Source organism: Lipophrys pholis (assembly GCF_963383615.2).
Source record: "Lipophrys pholis genome assembly, chromosome: 7".
Lineage (NCBI taxonomy): Eukaryota > Metazoa > Chordata > Actinopteri > Blenniiformes > Blenniidae > Lipophrys > Lipophrys pholis.
In genome coordinates, this window is record NC_137638.1 from 3,972,578 (window position 1) to 3,997,605 (window position 25,028).

General features: G+C 44.2%; 1 protein-coding gene across 1 annotated transcript in view; it reads right to left on the minus strand.

The window, feature by feature from the left end:
- Window positions 1-25,028, minus strand: part of nr6a1a (nuclear receptor subfamily 6, group A, member 1a) — a 140,448-nt gene that overhangs the window by 102,108 nt on the left and 13,312 nt on the right. Inside the window, exon 2 of the mRNA XM_080467861.1 lies at window positions 2,911-2,958. Coding sequence (XP_080323987.1) covers window positions 2,911-2,958 — 48 coding nt within the window. The remainder of the gene's footprint in view (window positions 1-2,910; window positions 2,959-25,028) is intronic.

Sequence of the window (25,028 nt, forward strand, 5' to 3'; positions counted from 1 at the left end):
TGTCAAATAAGTTTCAGCTTCAGCTATTTATTTTTTTTTTTTTTATGGACTCCTGCAATTTTACCACCTTTCTCTGAGCCCAGTGACGACGTCACAGGTTTATAACCCCATGAACTGCAGATCAATCCCCAATAATTGACCATCTGCAGCCTCACAGGAAGGGAACTGCAAGTTCAGGAAGGAAAAGAAAAAAAAAGAAGAGATTACAGCAGGAAACAAATTCAGACTTTCTCAATTGAGATCCCCCCCCAGTTGACACGGGGACTTCATCTCGAGTGCTAGTTGTGAAAACAGCTGTTGCTAACTCAGCTATTTGGCCCCTGACCCGGGTTTTTTGGTCACTGAATGGGGGTCTCTGGATTCCCACCCCTGTCAGAGCATTTACAAGCCCGAGGAGCCCTGCCGCAGCCCCCCTTGACCTCAGCATCACCCCTGCCCAGTGGATGCACCGGGGACGAGAGAGAGAGAGAGAGAGAGAGAGAGAGAGAGAGAGAGAGAGAGAGAGAGAGAGCGAGAGAGAGCGAGCGAGAGAGAGCGAGCGAGCGAGAGTCAGCAGCTAACCCACCTCGTCAAGTTTACAACCCAATCAGGCTCGCCCTCATAAATCCACGCCTCCTCCTGCAAGCGAGCCAACAATGCTGTCCATTCAGTGTGTGCGCAGGTTTAATAGTTCCTCTCCAGCTTCCTTCCACCTCTGGGCGACCCCCCCTCCTCCTCCCTCCATCTTTTCTGCTCTCGCAGGTTTATGGAGGGACGGTGAGAAAGCCGCACACAATCAGGTCAGGCCGGAGTCACGGCGAGGTCAGCTCTACTGAACTGTGTCCAACCTCTGACCCCCCCCCCCCCCCAACCACCACCACCACCGACACTACACTCATCCCTCCGTCCCCCGCCCCCATCCTCCTCCGCCTCACCCCTCCATGGTGCCACCTGGCGCTGCGATGGCAGCCAGGGGGAGTCCAGAGTGAACTTCGCCTGAACCTGGACCTTAACATTGGACCACCGACTCACCCTTTGCCCCTCTGCTCCCCCCCACCACCACCTCCTCACCCCCGAGCGCCACGAGCCACCGCTTCAAAACCTTTTTTACTTTCTTGTCAGCTCGACACATCTCCCGTTATCTTTCATTTTCTGGCTGCATCTGGACTTAATGTCACTTTATTTCAACTCCATCACACTGCCTCCTGCAGAAGATGCTGTGTTATTGTTGAGTTTATACTCCCCTCTGGTGGAGCTCTCTGGAAATCATGACGGATTTAATATTTATACAAACCTCTACTTTACCACTAGATGGCGGTCTTCATCTAAAGATTGTATTTATTACCAGTTGACTGAAGCTCACATTTTTGACAGAATAAAATAGAATATCTTTCTTACTCTCAGGTGAAATTCTTTAAAGGAATTTATTTGAACTGATAATTAGAAGTAAACACACTTTAATAACTTCACAAATGCAAGTAAAATAATTAAAAAAAACAATATCTGAAATGTACTCAAGTGCAAATAGAAACGTTCAGGCCTTTTTAATACTTCTTGAAGTTTCTCATGAAATGTCCTCGTCTGTAATAGATAGGCTTGCATAGATGTATGGCTATGTTTCCATGGCAACACAGCTGTTAATTGGTTATGTCTTTTCTCTGCTGGTAAACAAAAAGTATAATGGTGAAAAAATAAAAATCTGTGTATCGTGTGAATTCCCAGTAGTACGTTTCCGAGGGAAGACTGGCGCATAAAACTGAACTATTATGACATTTTACAACAGTAAACAGTAAAAACTCAACAGATGAAGTTTGTTTGAGCCACTTCAAGTGGAGTATAGAAGAAGTACTCACAAATTCAAGTAAAGTCGGGTTTTTTTCGCAGTTTGAAATGGTTTGAGCAAGAAAAAGTGCAGAGTGAAGTTCTGAGAAAAGGTAAAAAAAAAACTAGAAAGCGCATATATGTGTGCACAAAAATATAAATACAGTGTCATCAATGAGGCGGAGCGTGACTCAATTTTAGTTTTGAGTCAGGAAAAAAAGTACATAACCTGGTTGGACTGTATATAAAAGAGTGATATTCGGGCTTAGGAACTGAACCGTTTTTGTTTTAACTTAAACCACTTAATCTGCAGAGCGGAAAACTGTTACCAGCTGGTTAAATCTTCTCATTGCAACTGTAAATCAGGGGTGACCAACATATTCGGGAGTCACAAACAGATCAGTTTGATATTGAGTGGGTAAAATAGTGCCGTAATAACTTTTAAAATTAAGTTAAGTTGTTGTGGTGAAGAGTGTATGTGATGGAAATGTCTATAGTTTCACAAAACCAAACAATTACAAACAAAAACAATAACGGCGATCTCAACAAAAAGCTATTTAATGAAACTTTCGAGTGTAAAACACAGTGAAATGTCCAAAAACACTTCACCTATCGCTGTTGCATTATGGGAGTTTTTAAAAAGCCACCCTGACAGTGTGGCTTTGAGGCTCATGCTAGTCAGTGGTCTTTCCGATATCGATCCGCTCGAGTCTTTTGTTTGTGTGAGTGTTTTGTTTTGTCAAATACTCTTATGAATTTATTTATTTATCCATTTTTTTAAAATCAATATTTTCTTTAAAAAAAATTTTGTTTGCTCGGTGCCTCTTGTGGACCAGTTTTGGGCCACGAACCTTACGTTTGACACCGTTCCTCTCTTTATCAATGGAGGCAAGAAAAACAAAAGCTCTGAGGAACACTGAAAAAAAACAAAAAAAAAAACACGAAGAGTAAGGAGATCACGTCATACCGGCAGAAAGAAAAGATCAGGTTTGTATCCGTGTGTATTTACCTGGATTTCTGCGGAAAAGCAGCAGATGCAATGCAGCTTTGTCTTGAATGACAGAGTGAAGCAGAAGGGAAAGAAGGCGGAGGCGCGAAAAGAAAACTCACCCATGCCGTCGTTGTGCTCGGACTCCATCGGATGGTCACTGAAGAAACCTGCAGAGGATTCAAAGAGGAGGAATTAATATCTGCAGGGAGATCACATGGAGTTCCGCCCTGTAAGTCGGTTTAAAAATCTGTGTTTGACTTGTGATGAGCAGCAGGCTGCAGCCGGCCATCCTGAACTGGGTGACGAGGAACAGTAGATGGATGACGGTCAGTCAGCTGTCTAGAACTACCGCCTGACCCCCTGCAGGGCAGGTTTCCCTCAAAGACCCAGATATTCAGCAGACCGGTCATCTATTCTTGGAACTAAAAGCAGTGAAATGGTCATTTTCTTTATTTTCAAGGGTTTCTTTTTTCCAATACAAATGTGATTTTCGGATAATACAAGCTGGTTTATACTATTATTAAGCCAAGAAGGGAGCTTTAATGCAGCAACACATCAAAAACAGTCAAATATAACAATGAGGTGTTGGTGCACGTACAATATAAAGACGTGTCTGAAAAGAAATAAAAGGGACAACAAACACATTAAATGTTTTTTTGTTTTTTTTTATCAAATATGGAAAAGAAAGAGAAAAACTTATTTTAAAAGCTGTTTTAAAGATCAATGATGAAAAAGAGTGAGGGAATCAGAGGGCTGAGTATCAGCGTTGGACCACACCGGCAGGGTCAGATGTGATTTTTAATGCAGCAGAAGCAGCAGGTTCATGGCGTGACCTCTGACCTCCGGACAGTCTGCATGCGTCATATCGGTTACACTTTTTATTTCATGCCAGCTTCTTTCCCCATCAGCCCATCTGTGCGGCCGCTTCTCACTTACACTGCGATCGGTCTTATCCATCACTCACGACCCGCCTGGTGCAGGAGCGCTGGCGCGTCAGACCCCCCCCCCCCCCCCCCCCCATACCACCCTGCTATAAAACAGCTGTAGACCCCTGACCCAACACACGCCAGATGCCCCCCTCGGCTCCTCCTTAATCCAGCCCCCGCAGCCAACACCAGCATATGTTCTCCCTGGAGCATACACCAGCACACACGTGCCGCAGTCCCTCCCCCCCCCCTTCAGACAACACACTTATATTGATGTGCAACACGCGTGAAACGCTCGGACCCCCGTCAGTCGGCAGCTCTCAGACACCGCAGCTTTAACACGTTTGATCAAAAGTGACGCTGCAATTTCTAAAATTTCAATATGTTTCAATTTAAGAAGCAAAATACACAAATACTTGCTTAAGTAGAAGAATAAAAACAGCAAAAGCAGATTTACTTCCGTCAAAGTAAGAAAGTATCAGATCTAAAATGGGCAAAAATAAACAGTAAAAATGACTTTTGAACCATAATGTTTAAGTATGTTTTTTATAATAAGTCATAATTGTGAGATAGTAAGTCTCTGGTATCGGAATAGTATCGTATCGGCAGATATCCAAATTCGGGTATCGGTATCGGATCAGAAGAGAAAAAGAGTGCATCAGTGTATCCCTAATTCTATGCAAAAAAAAATGTTTTTATTTAAACACTCTTTTTGACTTTTCCGTAACTTTTACCGGATATGTCCTCCACTAAACACAGAAGTGATGCTGGCCGTCCAGGCCGCAGCAAAGCCTCTCATTCCACTGAGCCACCGTCACCACCTGAAGCTACAACTGGCACAGGAATGGCGAGCACCTCCGACCTGCGGGCTCTGCAATCAATGCTGGACTCTGTAAAAGATGACGTAAGCGGTAGAATTGACTAATTTAAGAGCTGAAACTAACTTAGGTGCCAAACCCAGGGAGGGGGAAGCCCCGCGAGCGTTTATCATCAGGGTCCACTTTATCCATGTCCGCAGTAATATTCTGCGCCTTGCAAGTGAAGCATCCTGAGTAGCTCACTATCTTTCCAGGGTAAGAAGCTCTCAATGTTCCCGGATTACACTCCCGCTGTTTGTAAGAAGAGGGCCTCGTTTGGAGCAGCGAGGCGCGAGCCGCGGGCCTATCCCGGTGTGACGTTTGCCTTGATGTTTCCAGCAGTCTTACGGATCACCTTGCAGAACGGTGCCTCTCGCACGTCTGACGATCCGGCTTCAGAAACAGTGGACTCAAAAACGGGGTCCCTCCCTCAAGCCCTATTTAGGGCAAATGCAGGCCTGTCACTGGTGTTCATCTCATAAAGTTTTTCATTCCAACAGAGGACTGTTAAGATTATACGTTAATCATTACTCTCACATAACTCCTGCAATCGCAGTATGATTTTGTCTCACCTACGGGAGACGTTTAGGTGTGTGTTGACGTTCTTTTTCAGCTGTGGGGTATGCAGGAGACGCTTTAGCAGGGGTGGGAGGGGGCAGGGTTTGTTCACAGTTCCCGTCGTGTGATGTTATTTGTGTTGTTCTGTTTACAGCATGGCCACTGCAACTTAAACCGTTTGCAGTACAAATGTGCATTGTAGATGAACACCCCCCCGTCACCTCAGTGTGGTTAGTCTTGGAAAATTCCTCCTGTACTCCAGCTTCAGTATCAGCTCTGGCGCATGCTCCTTTAAATTTTCCCCTTTCTACTTACTCTAAAAGCATTATTGTTAAATCAACACTTAGGATCTGGAATCAGTTTAAACGCCACTTTGGATAGCAGTCGTTTTCCTCACCAGCTCCAATCACGGCCAACTCAGTTTTTCCCCCTTCCTTAAAGGATACAGGTTTTCATTTCATGTCCACCCTCGGTATCTCATCATCTAAAGACCTTTATATAGGTAATGTAATGGCCTCGTTTGAACAACTATCTAGAAAATATGCACTTTGTAAAACACATTTCTTTAAATTGAAATTTTCCGCCCCTGTTGAAACCCTCATTGTGGCCCAGTGGAATGAGGGGGGCATTAGGGACGCAGGTCTTTGCCAAATGCTCTAAAACAGGGGTCCCCAAACTTTTTCCTGCGAGGGACACACAACTTTTCCCTTCTCTGACGGGGGGCCAGGGGCAGTTTGTAACAAAAAAGTGTGACGATCGCAGGGGTGCCGCAACGTAAAAATTTATTGTTTTCCAGAAAGCTACACATAACCAAATAACCCTCTCTGGGTTCTTGACAGAAAAAAGTCCTTGGAACATTACCTTTCTGTTGTGCCGTGCACAATCTTAACAGGTAAAAGTTCAGCCCTAAAATTTTGATATCTTTCAAACCAGACCTTCTTAGAAAGCAAAAAAATGTAGGAAGGTGTATAATATAACAACAAAAAACATACAGTCTTGATTTTTATTTAGCTACTCTAAAAAATTATCTATCCCCTAAAAATGGGTGGTCCTACATTTTTGTCACGCACTGTATATGGAGCCTGGTGAAACTGAACGGCACAGGACACAGAAATATTTTTTTGGGGGGGGTTTTATTTTATTTTTTATTACATTTAAATTGAACACCAATTTTTCTGTTCAGAATAATGAGAAGGCTTGCTGTTGTATAATTCTTACAGAAACAAAACCAAATTAGTACCAATGGAGGACTCACCTCTACGCATTGAACCTTACATGCAAGACTCTCTCCAGACGTATTTTGTCTGCCTTAATAAGCATAAGTATCTAGTGCAAAAATATCTCGGAACATGTCGGCTAACTACTAAGGAGGGCAAAAAAATATCTCGAACAGTTCAAACCTGTAACACAAATAAACAACAAATTAGCAGTAAACAACTTTACATTCACATCCCTTGAAAAGTTCCAAACAGTAAATGTTTGGAACTTGCTTATACTAATGCGCGCATCTGTCCAGGAGCAGAAAACAACATGGCGACAGGGCACTACGCCATGATCTCGGCCTTCAACACAGACTAACAATATATTAACATTCAACAAATACAAACATGTCAGTGTGCAACAGTTCATAGAATGCAGTCACAAATTACTTTAAATGTCCATTGCTTCATATTTCACACCGCCAGCCGCATTTTACAACATATTACAATCATAAAAGCAGTCCTTAATGTCCGGAAAACCACACTCGGAGGTTATCTAAATGGAAACAGTGCCATATGGCAGCGTTGTTGATTATGGTAACAGTTTTCCCACCTGGCTACATATATGAAAAAAAAAATAAAAATAAAAATGCTTCTCTGGTATTGTTCAGGGGGCCGGGCCAAATGTGGAGGCGAGCCATATCCGGCATCATGCAACCCAGAACATGCTGCATACCCCCACACTTCTTCCTGAGCACATTCAAGATGTCCTTATCAAGGCGCTTCAGCATTTTGAGTATGATTGTTAAATCCAAATGCTCAACTTCAACCAGCACCTTTTCAATGAGTCACTTCATCCACCCGTCACCTGCAGAAGTTCTCTGACGACTCCGCCATCGTCGGCTTCATCACCAACGACGACGAGGCGGAGTACAGAGAACTCAACCTGGACTTTGTGGACTGGTGCCAGCGGAATCACCTCCAGATCAATGCGGGTAAAACCAAAGAGCTGGTGGTGGACTTCCGCAGGCAGAGACCCACTCCCCCCACACCGGTGAACATCCAGTGAAAGGACATTGAGATAGTGGACTCTTATAAGTACCTGGGTGTTCACCTGAACAATAAACTGGACTGGTCCAACAATTCCTAAGCTCTCTACAAGAAGGGCCAGAGCAGATTCCATCTGCTGCGGAGACTCGGGTCCTTTGGAGTGCAGGGGGCTCTCCTGAGGACCTTTTATAACTCAGTGGTGGCATCAGCCATCTTCTATGGAGTGGTCTGCTGGAGCAGCAGCACTACGGCTGCAGACAGGAACAAACTGAACAAACTGGTGAGGAAGGCCAGCTCTGTCCTGGGCTGCCCCCTGGACCCTGTGGAGGTGGTGGGAGACAGGAGGATGTTGAAGAAGCTTTCATCCCTGATGGAGACCGTCTCCCACCCCCTACATGGTACCGTCACATCACTTGGCAGCTCCTTCAGTGACAGGCTTCGCCACCCGCGGTGTCTGAAGGAGAGATACCGCCGGTCCTTCCTCCCTGCTGCAGTCAGACTCGTCAACCAAGCCTGCTCCCAGTAGACCACTGACACACCACAACCGGACAATATCACTCCACTCCAACTGTGCAATAACAATAATAATCTATAAAAACGTATTTACTATGTGCAATACATCTAACCCCATATTCTGTACATGTCCACACTTATAGGCACCGTGTGCATATTTTTATTATATTGTATATTTTTTATCTGCTTTTTTAGTTTCTGCTATGTGTGCTTCTTTCTCTTTACTGTCCCGTTGTACCACTGCAAATTTCTCCACATGTGAGATAAATAAAGGATATTTTATCTTATCTTAGTTTTGGGACCACTGCTCTAAAAGATTCTTCCCAGAGCTCAAAAGAACCTGCTGAAAAGGTTCTTCTTCATCGCTTTAGGGTCTACCAAGTGTGACACAATGCAGTCAACGACAGACGCGTTCTCCGACATCATGCAACCCAGAACATGCTGCATACCCCCACACTTCTTCCTGAGCACATTCAAGATGTCCTTATCAAGGCGCTTCAGCATTTTGAGTGTGATTGTTAAATCCACATGCTCAACTTCTACCAGCACCTTTTCAATGAGCCACTTTTCTATTTTCTTCTTAATTTCTCCCTTATAAGTGGATAAACCAACTTTCTTGAAGGTCCTTGACACCAGTGACTCCACTGTAAGAATGATACAAGCCTTCACTGCATCTGAAGTTTCTGCTGGAGCTGTTGACTCCGATTGAATTCCTTCAGAGCTCTTTGGTGACGGAGAGCCACGATATTGTATGGCGAGGATCACTCTGTTTACGTGCCAGTTGGTCTGAAAAATAAACCACCACCTTATCAAGGCCATGATGCTCCTCACTTTATCCCCGATATCTGTACTGAGGAAATGTAATCTAAGATCTTCCGTTGCTGCCGCTTCTGCCACCGACTCTGGGAGGATTTCACAGACTGAAACACTGTTCAACAACAATTTGCTGAGTTCCGTGCTGAACCACAAGGATTTTCCGGCACACAGACTTCTCAGTCTGCTAAACCCGTCACCTGCTTCCTCCAGCAGTGCTTCCTCCAGCAGTGCATCGCACAGCGAACCAATGCTCTCCATCATGGTTTGCGTTGCCTTGTCGCATTGTACATGTTTGGAGTGCTTCGCTCTCAGTTTAGCGACAGCCTGATGGATTTGTATTTTTGCAAATTGCTTTGCATAAAACGTCTTCATCTTTTTTCTTATTAGGGCGAGGAGATTCTTTTTTTGCGCCGGACTCTTCTTTAGAGTCTTAACTTCAGTCAGTGTCTGGAATATCTCATCCGCCATCATTTCAGTCTCCTCATATAGGGCACTTTCCAACTCTTTAAACTCTGCCTTTGTCATGTTATCTGCGAAAGGCGCAGCGAGCTCAACAATTGCACTTTTTAGCACATCGTGCAAAACCTCAGGGGAAACATTGATCACGTTATCGTCCAACTCAAAGTCGTCAGAGTAATATGGCTCACTTATCTGGGGGAGCAAAATCTCAAGTGAGGACGTTCTTGTTTTCTTCCCCCAACTTTTACACCCGAACAGATGTTTGCTCGTGCCGATGAGCTTTTTGATCATTTGTGAAGCCAGCTCTACCATCAGACCTAGTTTTTTCGGAGGAGTAATTCTCGGACTGACAGGCTCATCCGCAGCAGAGAGGTCAGACGTCACATTACTGATGACTTCTTCTGCGATCAGTTTACTCAGCTGATTAGAACCGCCGCTGGAAGCAGACTCTGTGACTTCCATCGCCTCAGCAAATGCCTGGTGAACTGCTTCCTCCACAACTGATGCAACTTTGTCCTCAAACGAATCTGTCTCTTTTACAAAAGCCAAAACAGCATTTGTAACTTTGCCGATGATGTCCAGCAACACCTCTGCCAACAAGGTCACTGTGTTGAAATTGCGTTTTCCTTCTTTCAGCAGTTCCCTCTGCTCAGGGCCGATCCGATCAAAAAACGATGAGATCAACGGGCGCAAAACAGCTGTCATCTCTACTGTATTCATGTTTTCCATTGCGATAACTATTCACCAATAACTAAAAATTAATACTTGTCCGTTTTCTCCCCTCTTGAAAGCTACAGACTCCTTCACAGAAACCAGCTAGTCAATGACACTTCACCCGTACTAAGCAAATTCACAAACTCCTGTCTTTGATGTCAAAGTAACATCAAAGCCTTTCAACAGGCTTAGATGAGGGACGTCAAAGGATGATGTCACTGTGACCTCGCGCTTTCAACTTGCAAGCTTCACATTTTAGAAAGCCTTTGCTTAGCAACCGTTGCTAAGCAACCATTGCTTGGAGGAAGTTAACTGAATTATCCAACTGTAGATCACCTTTTCCAAGTATTTTGGGCTGTTTTACCATATCTAGTAGTGGACATTTTCATTTTTCCAAAATGTCCACCTCTGTGTATAATAACTCTACATGATATACAGAGCTTCCATGCAACCACTTTAAGTTTGTAATATGAAAACTTCTCTGTAGGACATGAAAGGATGAAAGAAGTGCTTACTGAAATCTGGTGAATGTTTTTACCCTTTCATAATTTCAGTGACGGCCCTATAAACAGTAGATATCAATGGCGATACATAACCAGATCGTATCATCACGATCTTCAGAGACAAATATGTATCCCTCATCCTTCTCTTATGGGCTCCTCCTCAAGCAGTGCAACGCATCTCCTTCGCATAGAGTTGATCAGGTTGTTGACTGTGGCCTGTAGAATGTTGGTCCACTTCTATTCAATGGCTGTGCTAAGTTGCTGGATATTGGCAGGAACCGGAACACGCTGTCGTATACGACAATCCAGAGGATCCCAAACATGCTCAATGGGTGACAGTATGCTGGCTGTGCAAGAACTGCAATGTTTTCAGCTTCCAGGAATTGTGTACAGATCCTTGCAACATGGGGCCGTGCATTATCATGGTGCAACATAAGGTGATGGTCGTGGATGAATGGCACAACAATGGGCCTTAGGATCTCGTCTCGGTATCTCAGGTACATTTTATTGACGGCATTTTCAATGCACAGTGTTTGTTGTCCATGACATATGCCTGCCTATACCCTAACCCCACCGCCACCATGGGCCACTCCATCCACAACTTTGACATCAGCAAACCGCTCACCCACACGATGCCACACATGCTGTCTGCCATCTGCGCTGATCAGTAAAAACCGGGATTCATCCACGAAGAGAAAATCTCTCCAGCTTGCCAGGTGCTATCGAATGTGAGCATTTGCCCGCTCAAGTGGGTTACAATGACAAACTGCAGTCAGGCGGAGACCCCGATGAGGACGACGAGCATGCAGATGAACTTCCCTAAGACAGTTTCTGACAATTTGTGAAGAAATTCTTTGGTTATGCAAACAGATTTTTGCAGGAGCTGTTTGGGTGGCTGGTCTCAGACGATCATGGAGGTGAACATGCTGGATGTGGAGGTCCTGGGGTGGTGTGGTTACACGTGGTCTGCAGTTGTGAGGCCGGTCGGATTTACTGCCGAATTCTCTGAAATGCCTTTGGAGACGGCTTATGGTAGAGGAATGAACATTCAATTCACGGGCAACAGCTCTGGTGGACATTCCTGCAGTCAGCATGCCAAATGCACACTCCCTCAAAACTTGCGACATCTGTGGCATTGTGTTGTGTGATCAAACTGCACATTTCAGAGTGGCCTATTACTGAGGCCACCCTAAAAGCACACCTGTGCAATATTCATGCTGTCTGATCAGCATCTTGATATGCCACCCATGTGAGGTGGGATGGATTATCTCGGTAAAGGAGAAGTGCTCACCAAAACAGATTGCGACAGATTCGTGAACAATATTGAGAAATAGGTCTTTTGTGTATATAGAAAATGTTTTACATCTTTGAGTTCAGCTCATGAAAAATGGGAGCAAAAATAAAAAAAAATTGTTCAGTATACATAGTTTTTTTACAGGAAGTTATGATTGTCAGATGGTAATTAATGATGAGACAGTAAGTCATGATTATGAGACAGTAGGTCATAATTGTGAGATAGTAAGTCATGATTATGGAATATTAAGTCATAATTGTGAGATATGTTTGCGCAAGTTAAAAGTAGCAGGTCGTTGTTAGTGTGATCTCTCCTTTTCCATGTAACCAGTAGTCTTGATGCACTCATCTGTAACCATGGGACTGACCACAGGTTTCCAGTTGCTGTTCAATGAAGATTGCCACTTCTGCCACATCAGTTTTACTCCGTCTATGTCAGTGCCACTTCTTGCTTAAAACCCTTTCCAGGGTGCGTTTGCTTAATACGGTCCCATGTGAATCAATTCAATTCAACTTTATACGGCACCAAATACAACACAGTCAGTTCTAGGCGCTTTTAAAACAGAGAAACCCAACAATCAAATCCACATTAGCAAGCAGAGCGACTGTGGAAAGGAAAACTCCCTCTAACAGGAAGAATCTGACGCAGAAACCAGACTCAGAGGTGGAGGCTTTCTGCTGGCCGGTTGGAGTGATGGGATAGAGGACAGAAAAAGGACATATAGATTGGGGTAGGGATACAGACGCTGGTTCGGGTTAGGATAAAGACCCTGGTCAGCAAGCAAATCAACTTACTATATGACTGTCCTATCCTCTTGCAGGCATTCAACCCTAATTCAGTTCATTGTTCCTGTAGGAGCCAAATGTGATATATTGGATTGTGTACAAATGTTTGACCTGTGTGGGTGTGTCACTGACGTCATGCGCATATAGACTGGGGCAATGAAGGAGGAGACGGGTGTTGACCCCGGAAAGGCACACAGGTTTTTGACCGCTCTGGCGGAGTTTATCGGAATAGACTTGTGTTTTGTGCTCTGTTTAATTGAACTTTGAGGTAATATAACTTGCACTAAAATAAAGAGATCTTCTGTATCTTACCGGATCGTTGGACTCAATTGATGGACACAAAGCAAAAAGGTAAACAATAGCCGCCTAGCGCGTCAGACCCACCTACCGAGGCAACAGCTCACCAGCCCAGTATTAGGTGGCTGGTATATTGTCAAAAACCTGCCCGATTGAAGAGCCAGAAGCAAGACCTACCTTGGGGAGACGTCGTGGAACAATCGTGGGAGCTGATGTGTGGACGAGCAGCCCGGGATGACAGATCGCACCGTAGTTAGCCGTGTGGTTGCTAACGACGGGGCTAGTGCCGGGAGCTGTTGGATCACGGAGCTGCGTAGACGATCGCTTGGATTTATGAATAAAAGGCGCCCAGCGAGAGGTATGTGTAGCGCTACACCATCGATGGCCAAAGTGTGTGCACACAAAAACCCAATGCATTGGTAATTTTATCCCGCGCGGTAAAATCAAAACGGAGCATTACGTCGTCGCGTTGAGTCACGTGACTCGTTGACCTACTTTCGGTGCGCTCACCTGAACTGAACTTTTTGCCACGTCGCTACAATGGAGGGAGCGTGCGCGTTGATGACGGACACGGACATTGAAAATGAACAAAATACTAATAATGTGGTAACTGAAAAACGTACTGTTAAATTAACAGAAAAGGCTTTTGCTGAAAAACTTGATAAATTACAAAATACTAGAAAATCGAAACTAAATAAAGCCGGTAACATTAGAAGGGAATTGAATGAGTTTATGTCAAATGGTGATAAAACAAAGGTGTTGGATGCTCTTGATGAACTGAAAATGATGTGTAATGATTCTAAAAGGGTTCATGATTCTTTGAAGGGTCTTTTGTCTGTTGAAGATGGTGAAAAACATGAAATATGGTTTAGAGCAAAAATGATCCCAAACAATGAGTGTTTTTCATGTGTCAATGAATGGCTTTCTCAAACTGAAAAAGAAACACAAATGAATTCAAACACAGCGAAATGAAAATGGTGAAAATGAACTCTCTGCAGAAGACAGTGTGTCAAATGTAAGTGGTAGAAGCAGCCGGAAAAGCAACAGGTCCAGTGCTTCATCTGCTAAACTAAAGGCAGCAGCAGAAAGAGCTGCAGTTTTGGCTCGTGTCAAGGTACTAAAAGAGCGACATGCTATTGAACAAGAGGAAGCAAAACTAAGAAGAAGAGAAATGCTTGACTTGGAAGCAGAGCTGGCTGCAGCAGAAGCAATAATGGAAATTTACGAAGCAAACTCAAAAACAAAGAGTACCTGCAATAAAATTGGAGCAAAGGATGGACAAGCTTTAAACCCCACTGCCCAAGAGTTCATACTTCCTCATTGCAATGACAAACAAACAGCACAACAAGAGGAGGAACTTGTTACAAAAATGTTACAGTTGGAAAATAAATCTGTGGATGTGAGACCAAAGCAATGGAATGCAGCAAGTAAAAGACAACAACATCGAGTGGAAAACAGTGGAAACAATTGGAACACAAGTGAACAGCACCCTCTGGTGGAACAAGATGGAAACAAATGTAAAACAAAACAACGCTTGGAACACAATGGTAAAAGGATGGAAACAAAAGAACAAGCTGCAGAAGATGAAATGAAGTCTCAGTCACTGACTAGCCAACGGATGCCTGAAGACATTTTGACGATCATGAGAACACAAACTGAAATCACAGCAGCTCTCATGAACCAGCAGCGGTCAATGACACTCCCACCAAGAGACATTCCCATCTTCGATGGTGATCCTCTGCACTACAGGACTTTCATAAAGGCATTTGAGCAAGGAGTGGAAAGCAAAGCAACTGCAGGGGACAATTTGTATAACTTGGAGCAATTCACCCGAGGCCAACCTCGTGAACTGGTGCGAAGTTGTCAACATATGACTGCAGATCGTGGCTATGCTGTTGCAAAAGCTCTAATGCAGGATCATTTTGGAAATCCTTACAAAATTGCAACTGCATACATCAGCAAGGCTCTGTCATGGCAAACAATTAGAGCAGATGATACCAAAGCACTTCAGAGCTTCGCTCTATTCCTACGAGGTTGCTGTAACATCATGGATGAGCTGGAGTATGTACAGGAGCTGGACATGCCAGTTAACATACGGGCAATCTTGGCGAAGCTGCCATATAAGCTGAGAGAGCGCTGGTGCAGCAAGGCTCATGACATAATGGAGTCTACTGGGTATAGAGCTGGATTCAATGACATGGTGGAGTTTTTGGAGCGTCATGTAAGGATCCTTTCGGAGCCTTTCTTTGGAGATCTGCAAGACTACAGTTCGAACACAACATCATTAAGTCGCCCCAAGTTACAGTCCAGTAACAAAACAAGAGGAAATGTGGTGGCTGGCACAGTTACTGCTATAAGTTCACACAACGAAGTTAAGCAGTCACTCTCACCAAAGGAGAAAACAAATGATAACTGTGTTTGCTGTTCATTGGAACACTCACTGGACAATTGCAAGCAATTCCAGAAAAAAAGACACATGGACAAAGTGTTTTTATTGAAGAAGAGAGGAGTGTGTTTTGGTTGCCTACGTCGAGGTCATATCAGCCGTGACTGCGAAGCAAGATTGAAATGCAACATTTGTAAACAAAGCCATCCAACTGTGTTGCATATAAATGGAAAGAAGACTTCTCCAGAACGTGTATTAGAAACACCAGAACCCATTTCTATCTCTCACACCACTTGTGGACATACAGGGGCCGGCGAAGGTCGCACACTGCTGTCAGTGCTTCCTGTTAAGATCAAAGCTGCCAAGGGTGATGCTGTTATTCAAACATATGCATTTTTGGCATGGTGCGATGTGATCTGGGTGACGGTGGTCAGACTGTCACCCCTGCGACCCGGAAACGGATAAGCGGAAGAAAATGAATGAATGAATGAATGCATTTTTGGATCCGGGCAGCACAGGAACATTTTGCTCTGAACAGCTGATGCATCGCCTAAGCCTCCCTGGAAAAAGAACCCAAGTCCTGCTGCGAACAATGGGTCAAACAAAGATGAGCTCAGCATATTCCTTGTTCAGTCTTGAAGTGGCCGGTTTGGAGAGCTCGCAGTTCTATTCTCTCCCTGAAGTTTATACTCAAAGGGAAATGCCAGTCACTACAGACGACATGGTAAGAGCTCAAGATCTGTTGAAATGGCCTTATCTGTCAAAGGTTCACATGCCATCTATTCATGCCAATGTTGACCTGTTGATTGGTACCAATGCACCCAGGCTGCTGGAGCCGTGGGAAGTCATCAATAGCCAAGGAAATGGCCCATATGCAGTCAGAACCGTGCTTGGCTGGGTGGTTAACGGGCCGCTGGATGGTAATAGTGAGCTAGAAGCTCCAAATATCACAGTGAATCGAATTTCAATAAGCAATTTGGAAGAATTGCTGATGAATCAGTACAACCATGATTTCTGTGAGAAAGTTAACAAACCGGAAATGTCTATGGAAGACAAAAAGTTTCTCAAAATCATGGAAACCTCTACAAAATTACAAGGTGGAAAGTATACGGTAAACCTACCATTTAGGAACAAAGATGTTCACTTGCCGAATAATTTTGCTGTGGCCCAACAGAGGTTACAAGGTCTGAAGAAAAGATTTCAGTTGAACCAGCACTTCCATCAGGAGTATGTTAAATATATGAACAACATAACTGCTTGCAGTTATGCTGAACAAGTGCCTGAAGTTCAAAGAGACTTTGACAATGGAAGAATTTGGTATATTCCCCATCATGGAGTGTGGCATCCAAGAAAGGGAACACTACGGGGTGTGTTCGACTGTGGTGCCACATTCAAAGGTGTGTCCCTCAACACAGAGTTACTGCAATGTCCCAATCTCACAAGCACATTGCTGGGTGTCCTGATGAGGTTCAGACAACAGCCAATAGCCTTCATAGGAGACATTCGGGCTATGTTCCATCAAGTGTGTGTGCCGGAAGAGGATCGGGACTTCCGACGCTTTTTGTGGTGGCCTGATGGAGACATGACACAAGAACCAGTGCCTTATAGGATGATGGTGCATCTATTTGGAGCTGTCTCGTCACCAAGCTGTGCAGCCTACGCTCTAAAAAGAACTGCCCAAGACAATCAGCCAGAGTTTCCAGCCAGTGTTGTAGAAATAATCCAACAGAACTTCGATGTTGATGACTGCTTGAAGAGCTCAGCCACAGATAAGGAAGCTATCCAACTGATAAATGGTCTCATTACTCTGTGTGGAAAGGGAGGCTTTGCCTTGGAAAAATGGATAAGCAACAGTCGTGTTGTGTTGCAAGCCATCCCTGAAGAGATGAGAGCCAAAGATTTGAAACCGTTGGATTTGGATATTGATAAGCTTCCTGTGGAAAGAGCGTTTGGTCTTCAGTGGTGTGTGGAGACCGATGTTTTCAAATTTGGATTGGAAATGAAACATCGGGCTCTGACCAGGCGTGGAATGCTGTCAGTCAACAGTTCTGTGTACGACCCGCTGGGATTCTTGGCGCCTGTTACACTTCAGGGCAAAATAATGCAGCAGGAGCTGTGCAAAAGAGGCTGTAATTGGGATGACCCCTTGCCACAGGATATTTTACAGCAATGGAAAAGGTGGTTGGAAGAACTGAACCAGTTGGCTGCATTCGGTGTGGATCGGTGTATTAAGCCATGGGAGAGGATGATCCGTTTGGTGAGAAGGGTCTTGAGCTCAGTGCTGCACCAGCAGACTCTGGATGATGATGGACTGGCCACAGTGTTATGTGAAGCTGAAGCTATTTTAAATGACAGACCGATCACCAAACTGTCAGATGATCCCAATGATTTGGAGCCGCTCACGCCCAATCATCTGCTCCTGCTAAGAGGAAAACCATCAATTCCTCCTGGAGTCTTCTCGCTACAGGACCAGTATGGAAGAAGAAGGTGGAAGCAGGTGCAGTACATTTCTGACCTATTCTGGAAGAGATGGGTCCGTGAATACTTACCATTGCTGCAACAAAGACAGAAATGGAATGAAAGGAAAAAGAACCTTGCTGTTGGTGATATTGTGGCCATTATGGATCCATCTGCTCCACAGGGATCCTGGCCTTTGGGAAGAGTTTGGATGTTCATCCAGACACTCATGGTTTGGTGAGATCTGTGAAATTGAAAACCAAGTCCAATATAATTGAAAGGCCAATTTCCAAGCTGTGTCTGGTATATGAGAAGTACAATATGAAAGGTGGTCAATACAATATTTGCCTCCTTTAGGTTTTGAGAATTGCCATGTTTTGTTTTTTGTACCATGTCAATTAGGGGCCGGTGTGTAGGAGCCAAATGTGATATATTGGATTGTGTACAAATGTTTGACCTGTGTGGGGTGTGTCACTGACGTCATGCGCATATAGACTGGGGCAATGAAGGAGGAGACGGGTGTTGACCCCGGAAGGGCACACAGGTTTTTGACCGCTCTGGCGGAGTTTATCGGAATAGGCTTGTGTTTTGTGCTCTGTTTAATTGAACTTTGAGGTAATATAACTTGCACTAAAATAAAGAGATTTTCTGTATCTTACCGGATCGTTGGACTCAATTGATGGACACAAAGCAAAAAGGTAAACAATAGCCGCCTAGCGCGTCAGACCCACCTACCGAGGCAACAGCTCACCAGCCCAGTATTAGGTGGCTGGTATAGCTCCTATAAAGCCATATTCTATGTGGGGATGGGGCCAATCCAGTCCAGTATCGGTATAGGGTTCCGATACCAACGTAATTCACGGATCGGAAATTTCCGATCCAACCTGCAGAGATTTCTGATCCATGATGCCTCGTCTCTGCTTTACTGTTGCTAAAATTACTCCACAAGTGTTTCTCTGCTGGCTGCTCTGCTCTCTGGCTGCAGAATGTGGAATGGATTTCCTGAAGGGAGGTGGATCTCAATGAGACGCGGAGTAATGGGTCAGGAAATCCATTCCACAGCTTGCAGCAAGTTAGCGTAGCAGCACTGCGGCTGTCCAACTTTTCATAACAACATGTCACTGTTTGGATGGATTTTACAATCAAAACACCGCAAAGCAACACAGCAACGTGGACGTTTGCAAAGCCATTGTACAGCAAGGCGGCCGCTCTGCAGCCAGACGTCACCGTTTTAAAACGCCAGCTAGCCGAGGACAACGGCTCTGACCGCGGCATCAAAACAATGAAAAGCAGCTCCTCCACACCGTTGCAGGCGTTCACAACTCTGTGAAGCTACATCCTACTCCACGTAAAACTCTGAAAATAGTTCCAATCCAAAAACTGCTGTTTGTGCTGCATTGCTGAATAATTTCCCAGGGGTTAATAAAGTAATTCTGAGGTTTTAAAGATAGAACAAGTTTTTTATGAGACTGTGACGTCATGCAGACCCCCACATTGTCCAAACTGAACAAAAACACTTTGTACTGCTTCCTTTTCTGTCCTTATACTAACCTAAAGTTGCCTTTTGGGAGAATACATGCATACATTCGTTTATTTCATACTTACCTGTAGAGAGGAGTTTATTAAAGCCTCATATAAAAATCATCAAAAATCGGGGGGATCGTCCCGAGAAATTTCTTAAAATCTCCTTCAGTTTGTTTGTTTCAATTTGTCTGCGTTGAAACCAGCAGCTCTCAGGTAAACTGTCAAACCAAAGGATCTCCCATCAGAAGGACACACCGAGTTGTCAATCAGTCCACACACACACACACACACACACACACACACACACACACACACACACACACACACACACACACACACACACACACACACACACACACACACACACACACACACACACACACACACACACACACACACACACACACACACACACACACACACACACACACACACACACACACACACACACACACACACACACACACACACACACACACACACACACACACACACACACACACACACACACACGAAGTAGCGTCTCTGGGTTGAGGATTAAGCCTTGTTTCAGTCCGGACTCCAAGGCTGCAGCCCCGGCTGATAATGGACCAGTGGCAGAGAAGAATGGAGCTCTCCACTGTGTGGTCCCTGCTACTAATCCTCATGACAGCTTATTGACCATTATGGCCCGAGGCCGGGGAAGCTTCCAGCAGTAGCCAATACAGACGGAGCCTGCTCCGCTGAGGCCCATTGTGTGTCCACAAAGAAAGGCTGCATCTTTAACCTTTCACCTTTAAAACCTCTGCAACCTAAGGTGCAATCAGCTTCCCATCAAAATAACATGACGCCTCCTGTCCCTTCACTCAATATGGCGGCACAGAACAAGTGGCTCTTACAGTATCGGCTCAGACAGAGAAATAAGACTTTTATTTTTAAATAAAGCAAGTGAATGCAGACTTTTCTTTATGCAAGAGCTTACCTGCAGGTTTGAGAAGAACACTGTTTTTAATTGTTCCAGATAACCACTCCATGACGTGAACGTTCTCTTGAAATAAAACCTGTTTTGAGCATCTTCCTCCACTAACATGCAGATTATCGAGCATCTTCCTCTCACTAAGTGATGTAACTTACCTCAGCTAATGCCTACACTACAATAATACAGCTGTGTCACCATTATTAACAGATTATTAAAAGGAACTAAAAAGAGACTAGTTGCTTGGAAATATAAGTTATTCTCAAGTATCTGGTTAAGTAACAACACTACTTCATTATAGAGCTATCTAGTAATACTAAAAAGTGTATTGTTAGTAGAAAGAGGTACTTTTTTTTTTTACTACAGCGATTATACAGTGAACGTGTAACGAACCTTGTGGACCTCCTCTTCCCCTTATTTAACTAGTATTGAAAAGATATGCAGAAACCATGCACGAAATAATCGGAAAATAGTTTAAAGCTGTAACTAGTAACCGTAATCCGGCCCTCACAACACACTGTAATGTATATTCAACAACAACACGAGCCACATTCCTTCCAGGGAGGCACCATATGGCTGGTTTGTTGGCACATGAGGCCACAATGCAGACGCTTCAGCTAAGATTTACATGCATGGATATTGAATGTACAACACCACTCTATTATTCTCAACCTGCAGCCATTAGTGCTGCCCAGGAATCCCTCGCCGGCAGTCATGCAACTCGGTATCAGTCCATCACTGTCTCCGCTCCTACGTCCCAGATGGTCGAGGTTCCACATGGCCAGCCGAGGGCAACGTTGGCGTGATATCCGAGCAGGCGAGCCCGGACCGGTCCGGTCTCGGCACGACCACGACTGACAGAGACGTAGAGGGGAAAGTCACCAAGCTGCTTTAAAAGCCGAATTTGATGCCAGAGTAACTGGGCTGTCGGTCGCACGACCACAAAATGGAGGTCTTAGTCGGGTCAAAGTGTTTCTTTGAACCTCCGATACCCCAACTGAGCCTCCGTGGCACCATGAATAAGCCCATTAACAGACTAGTCCCGCTCTCTTTTTTTTTGACTGAGCTGCAGCCGCTTGCTCAAACAGACTTTCACCTCAAAATGAGTTAACTTGCACGTCTAAAGACGTCAGTCTGTGAGTTCAAACCAGACTTAAAGACTTGTATCACTGCTGAACAACATATTGATTAAGACTGTGGACCCCAAAACTTGGCTGGTTCACCAACAACCAAAGAAATTAACCTTTAAGAAAAGCAGATCTGAAAACTTCCATTCGCTTTTGAGGGTTTTGTTTTGTATCAAACATTTTCTCGGACATGAGGAAACTTTCTGTCAAATTCAGAGCCAGCAAAGCCACAAACCCCTCCCCCACAAACAGGGTACCAAACCTCAGATTGAGAACCCACAGCGGAAATATCCTGGGCCCCATTTGCGAGACATTTTCATGGGAAAACCCAAACCCGTTGTGGCGGTTTGGAGGACCGGTTTCCTGACAATGGTGCTCGGAGTCACTGAAAAAGCAACTTCTTGAAAACGCTCCGACTCCGCCTTCGTGGAAACGCAGCACCAACTAGTGGCGTGGCATGCAAACTACATCCTTGTCAGCGTTTCAGCCTTTTCTGTTTAAACGGACATCATTTTCAAAGAGTTGCTGTGTAAATGCAAAACTTTTGTGACAGGAAAACACAAATGTATAAAGCTGCTTGCCAATCCCGTCTTAAAACATCTTGAACTGTACTTAATGTTGTTGTTTATGTTCTCCTTTAGTCACTTATGTGTGCACTGTGACTCCATTATTTGTCTACAGCAGTATGGGTGCAGCTGCATTTAACGTTTTTACTAAATTAAACCTGTGTTTTTCTCTTTTAGTACAGAACAGTATCATTCAGTTTAAGCTGAATGTGATAGGACCCATGGGAGCAGAGTTTCTGACGTATTAAATGACGAGGAATGTAAGATATTGGATTTTTGCGGGCATCAGATACATGAGGAGTCTGATGATGTCTACACTGACACAGATATCGGTCCATATTTGATTCCACTGAGAGTTCCTGTAGTATTTATACCTATCTGTGGCGTGGCAGACCGCTGGATGATCATATCTAAATATATAAAGATCTGTGTGAATGTGGACAAAAGGCTGCACAATATATTGCAATATCAATATGTGCATTATATATACATATCGCAAAAGATGGAATGAACTGCAATAATTCTTACCATTCCAGAATTTAAAGATAAAAGAAAAGTCATGAACGACTCAAATGTTTTTTTACTTCTATAATCAATTTTATCCAACACGTCTTTGTTGAAAATGGCTTCTTTTTTTTTGTCCATCGACTAAGCATATGCAGAAGAACGTTTTCCTGCTCGTGCCCGTCTAGCAGCATTTCAGAGACGTTTCGTTTTCTCTGGTTTACACGGAAACAAAGTCGGAGGGTTTTCAAAAAGTTCCACCTTCCAAGCCATTTTCAAAAAGTTGTGTTTTTAGTGGCTCCCAACACCATTGTCGTGTAAATGGACACCAAAATACAACACCTACTAGTGACGTATTCAGCGTAGCGCGCAATGCATTCTGGGTAGTAAACCTAGTAAAAGAGAATATCTCCCGGTCAGACATGGCGCAGTGAGGAAGAAATATGAGTAAGCCGTTCTTGATATCTGGTTTGCAGACTTTATATCACGATCGTTTGTAGCGACCCATTCTCCACGAGCTAATGAGCCTAGCCACCACGGGCTAAAGCGGTGGGACTTCCTGTTTCGGTCCAGACCAATCAGTGAGCAGTGTTTCTTCTTCACTTCCTCTCTGGTGTCAGTGTTTGTTTCAGGTGACAGCGCCCCCAAACCAGCAGCTGTTGTAATTGCGCGATGTTTTCCAGGCGGTATTATTCGGTCTCAAAAGTGAATGTGAACGCCATCGAACCCAATGAAGCGGTGAAAATTCTCGGCTCCCCCCCCTCCCCCCCTCCCTCCCCCCGAGTGAGCCGAGTCCCGGACTATCCGAATGCGAAAGGCCTCCAAGACACCTGTAGATGATGTGTCAGCAGCGGGACACCCTGCTGGCAGCACAGTTAAGAGTCTCTCTCTCTCTCTCTCTCTCTCTCTGTGTCTCTCACTCAATCAGCTCTGCCGTCGGCAAGACGGATGAGAGGAAGCTCGGTGCAAAGATACATCATTGTTTCCACTCCGCTGCAGCAGCAGGACATAATGAATCTGGTGCCGGCTGAGAGGTCAGAGCACCCGGGTAGCGGGTTTTTTTCTTCTTCTTTTTTTACCCCTTTGGGCAAATCTCTACCCCCGCCCTCACCCCCTTCCACCTCCAGCAGAGACGCCCATGCATGACAGGCAGAGCTTCAGCTCGCGCCCGGAGGAGCAGATGGGGTTATAACCAAGTGGTTTGAAATGTTGTGCGACCACCTGGCAGCAGCTGCTGCTGCTGCTGCATCTCTTCATCCAGCTGGCTGGAATCAAAGCTTTAATTGTTCCTTTACAGGCTGAATGCGGCAGCCAGAGAGCAAATAAGCTGCTGAATCAGATCAATGTCCCTCCATCGGATTGATCCAAACATTTCAACACCTCTGGATAAGTGGAGTTGGCATCCAGGCCGATTCTCCATCTGGTTTTGTAAACTTAATCCCTTTGTTTCATGTTTTACAAAAAAAAAAAAAAATAATAAATAATTTCTAGTACAGCTGAAAGATTTTTATACTGTTTACTACATTTACTATTCTGGAAAAAACTATCAATTTGTTCAACTTATGGTTTACAACGTTTTAAAGTGAAAACGAAAACCGTTCCTTGCATTTCGGGATCCGTTAACTGGACAACGTCTCTCGGACACACCGATAACTTATTGAAAAAGCTCAGACTCTGTGGAAACAGAGTTTACAGAGTTTCATTTACTATTTTATTACATTACTGGCTTTATTCCATTCGAAGCGGTATACAACATATTGACATTACAGGCAATTGGTTGCCACACACCCTCATATACATTTATATCTGTTAAAAATCTGTTATGGATGTTAAAAAAAAAAAAAAAGACCAATATTATGCACATATTACCATCTGTAGATTGACAATAAAACTTGTATTTTATGGTAAATTAAATGCATTTTGAGTAAATAAGTGTAATTCACAGCTCAGTCATTTTTAAATAGTTATAGTTGGTCCAAACAACGATCCATAACCCTGTTCTACAAACTCTTAGTATACTTATCTCTGCCTGTCTGGTAGTTGTTAAATTTAGATGTGCACATGTCAACTTTTTGAACCCCAACTGTGATCTCTGCCCCGCCGCCCACCAGCCACCCCCCACCCCCGCCACAAAGGGATCCTAGACCCCACTGATCTAAAACAGGGGCTGCCAACCTTTTCACCCAGGAGACCTTCCACACTGCTTCTGAAAGAAGCGTTGAGCAGGTTTATTCTCAATTCTATTTGGTATCTTGTTCTGGTTTTATTTCATATGTGTGATTTTCACAACCTCCGGCCCCCGTCTACACGATGACGGCGGTCGGAGACACTGAAAACAAAACTTTCTCAAAACGGTGTTGAGAGGAGAAAATGCCCTTTTTCCTGAAATACTGCTATTGCATATGTGCACCGCCATTGGAGTTAATAAGTCGTCGTATTTTCACACCAGAGAGAAAAAGGAATCAAACTGGTGCAAAAAAAAATAAAAAATAGAAGATTTTAAAAGAAAAACAAAGAAATCTAAAACAACAACAAAAACAAACAAGCAAGCAAAACAGCTATGGCCCCGTTTATAAGTGAAAACACTAAACTTTTTGAACCCACTCCATGGAAACAGAGGTTAAAACCAAACTTTTTAGAAACGGCTTTCGTGGTGGAACTTTTCGAAAACGCTCCAGCTCTGTCTCCATGGAAACGGGACGAAACAACTTTTTGAAAATGCTCGGGCTCCTGGTCATGTGCACCAC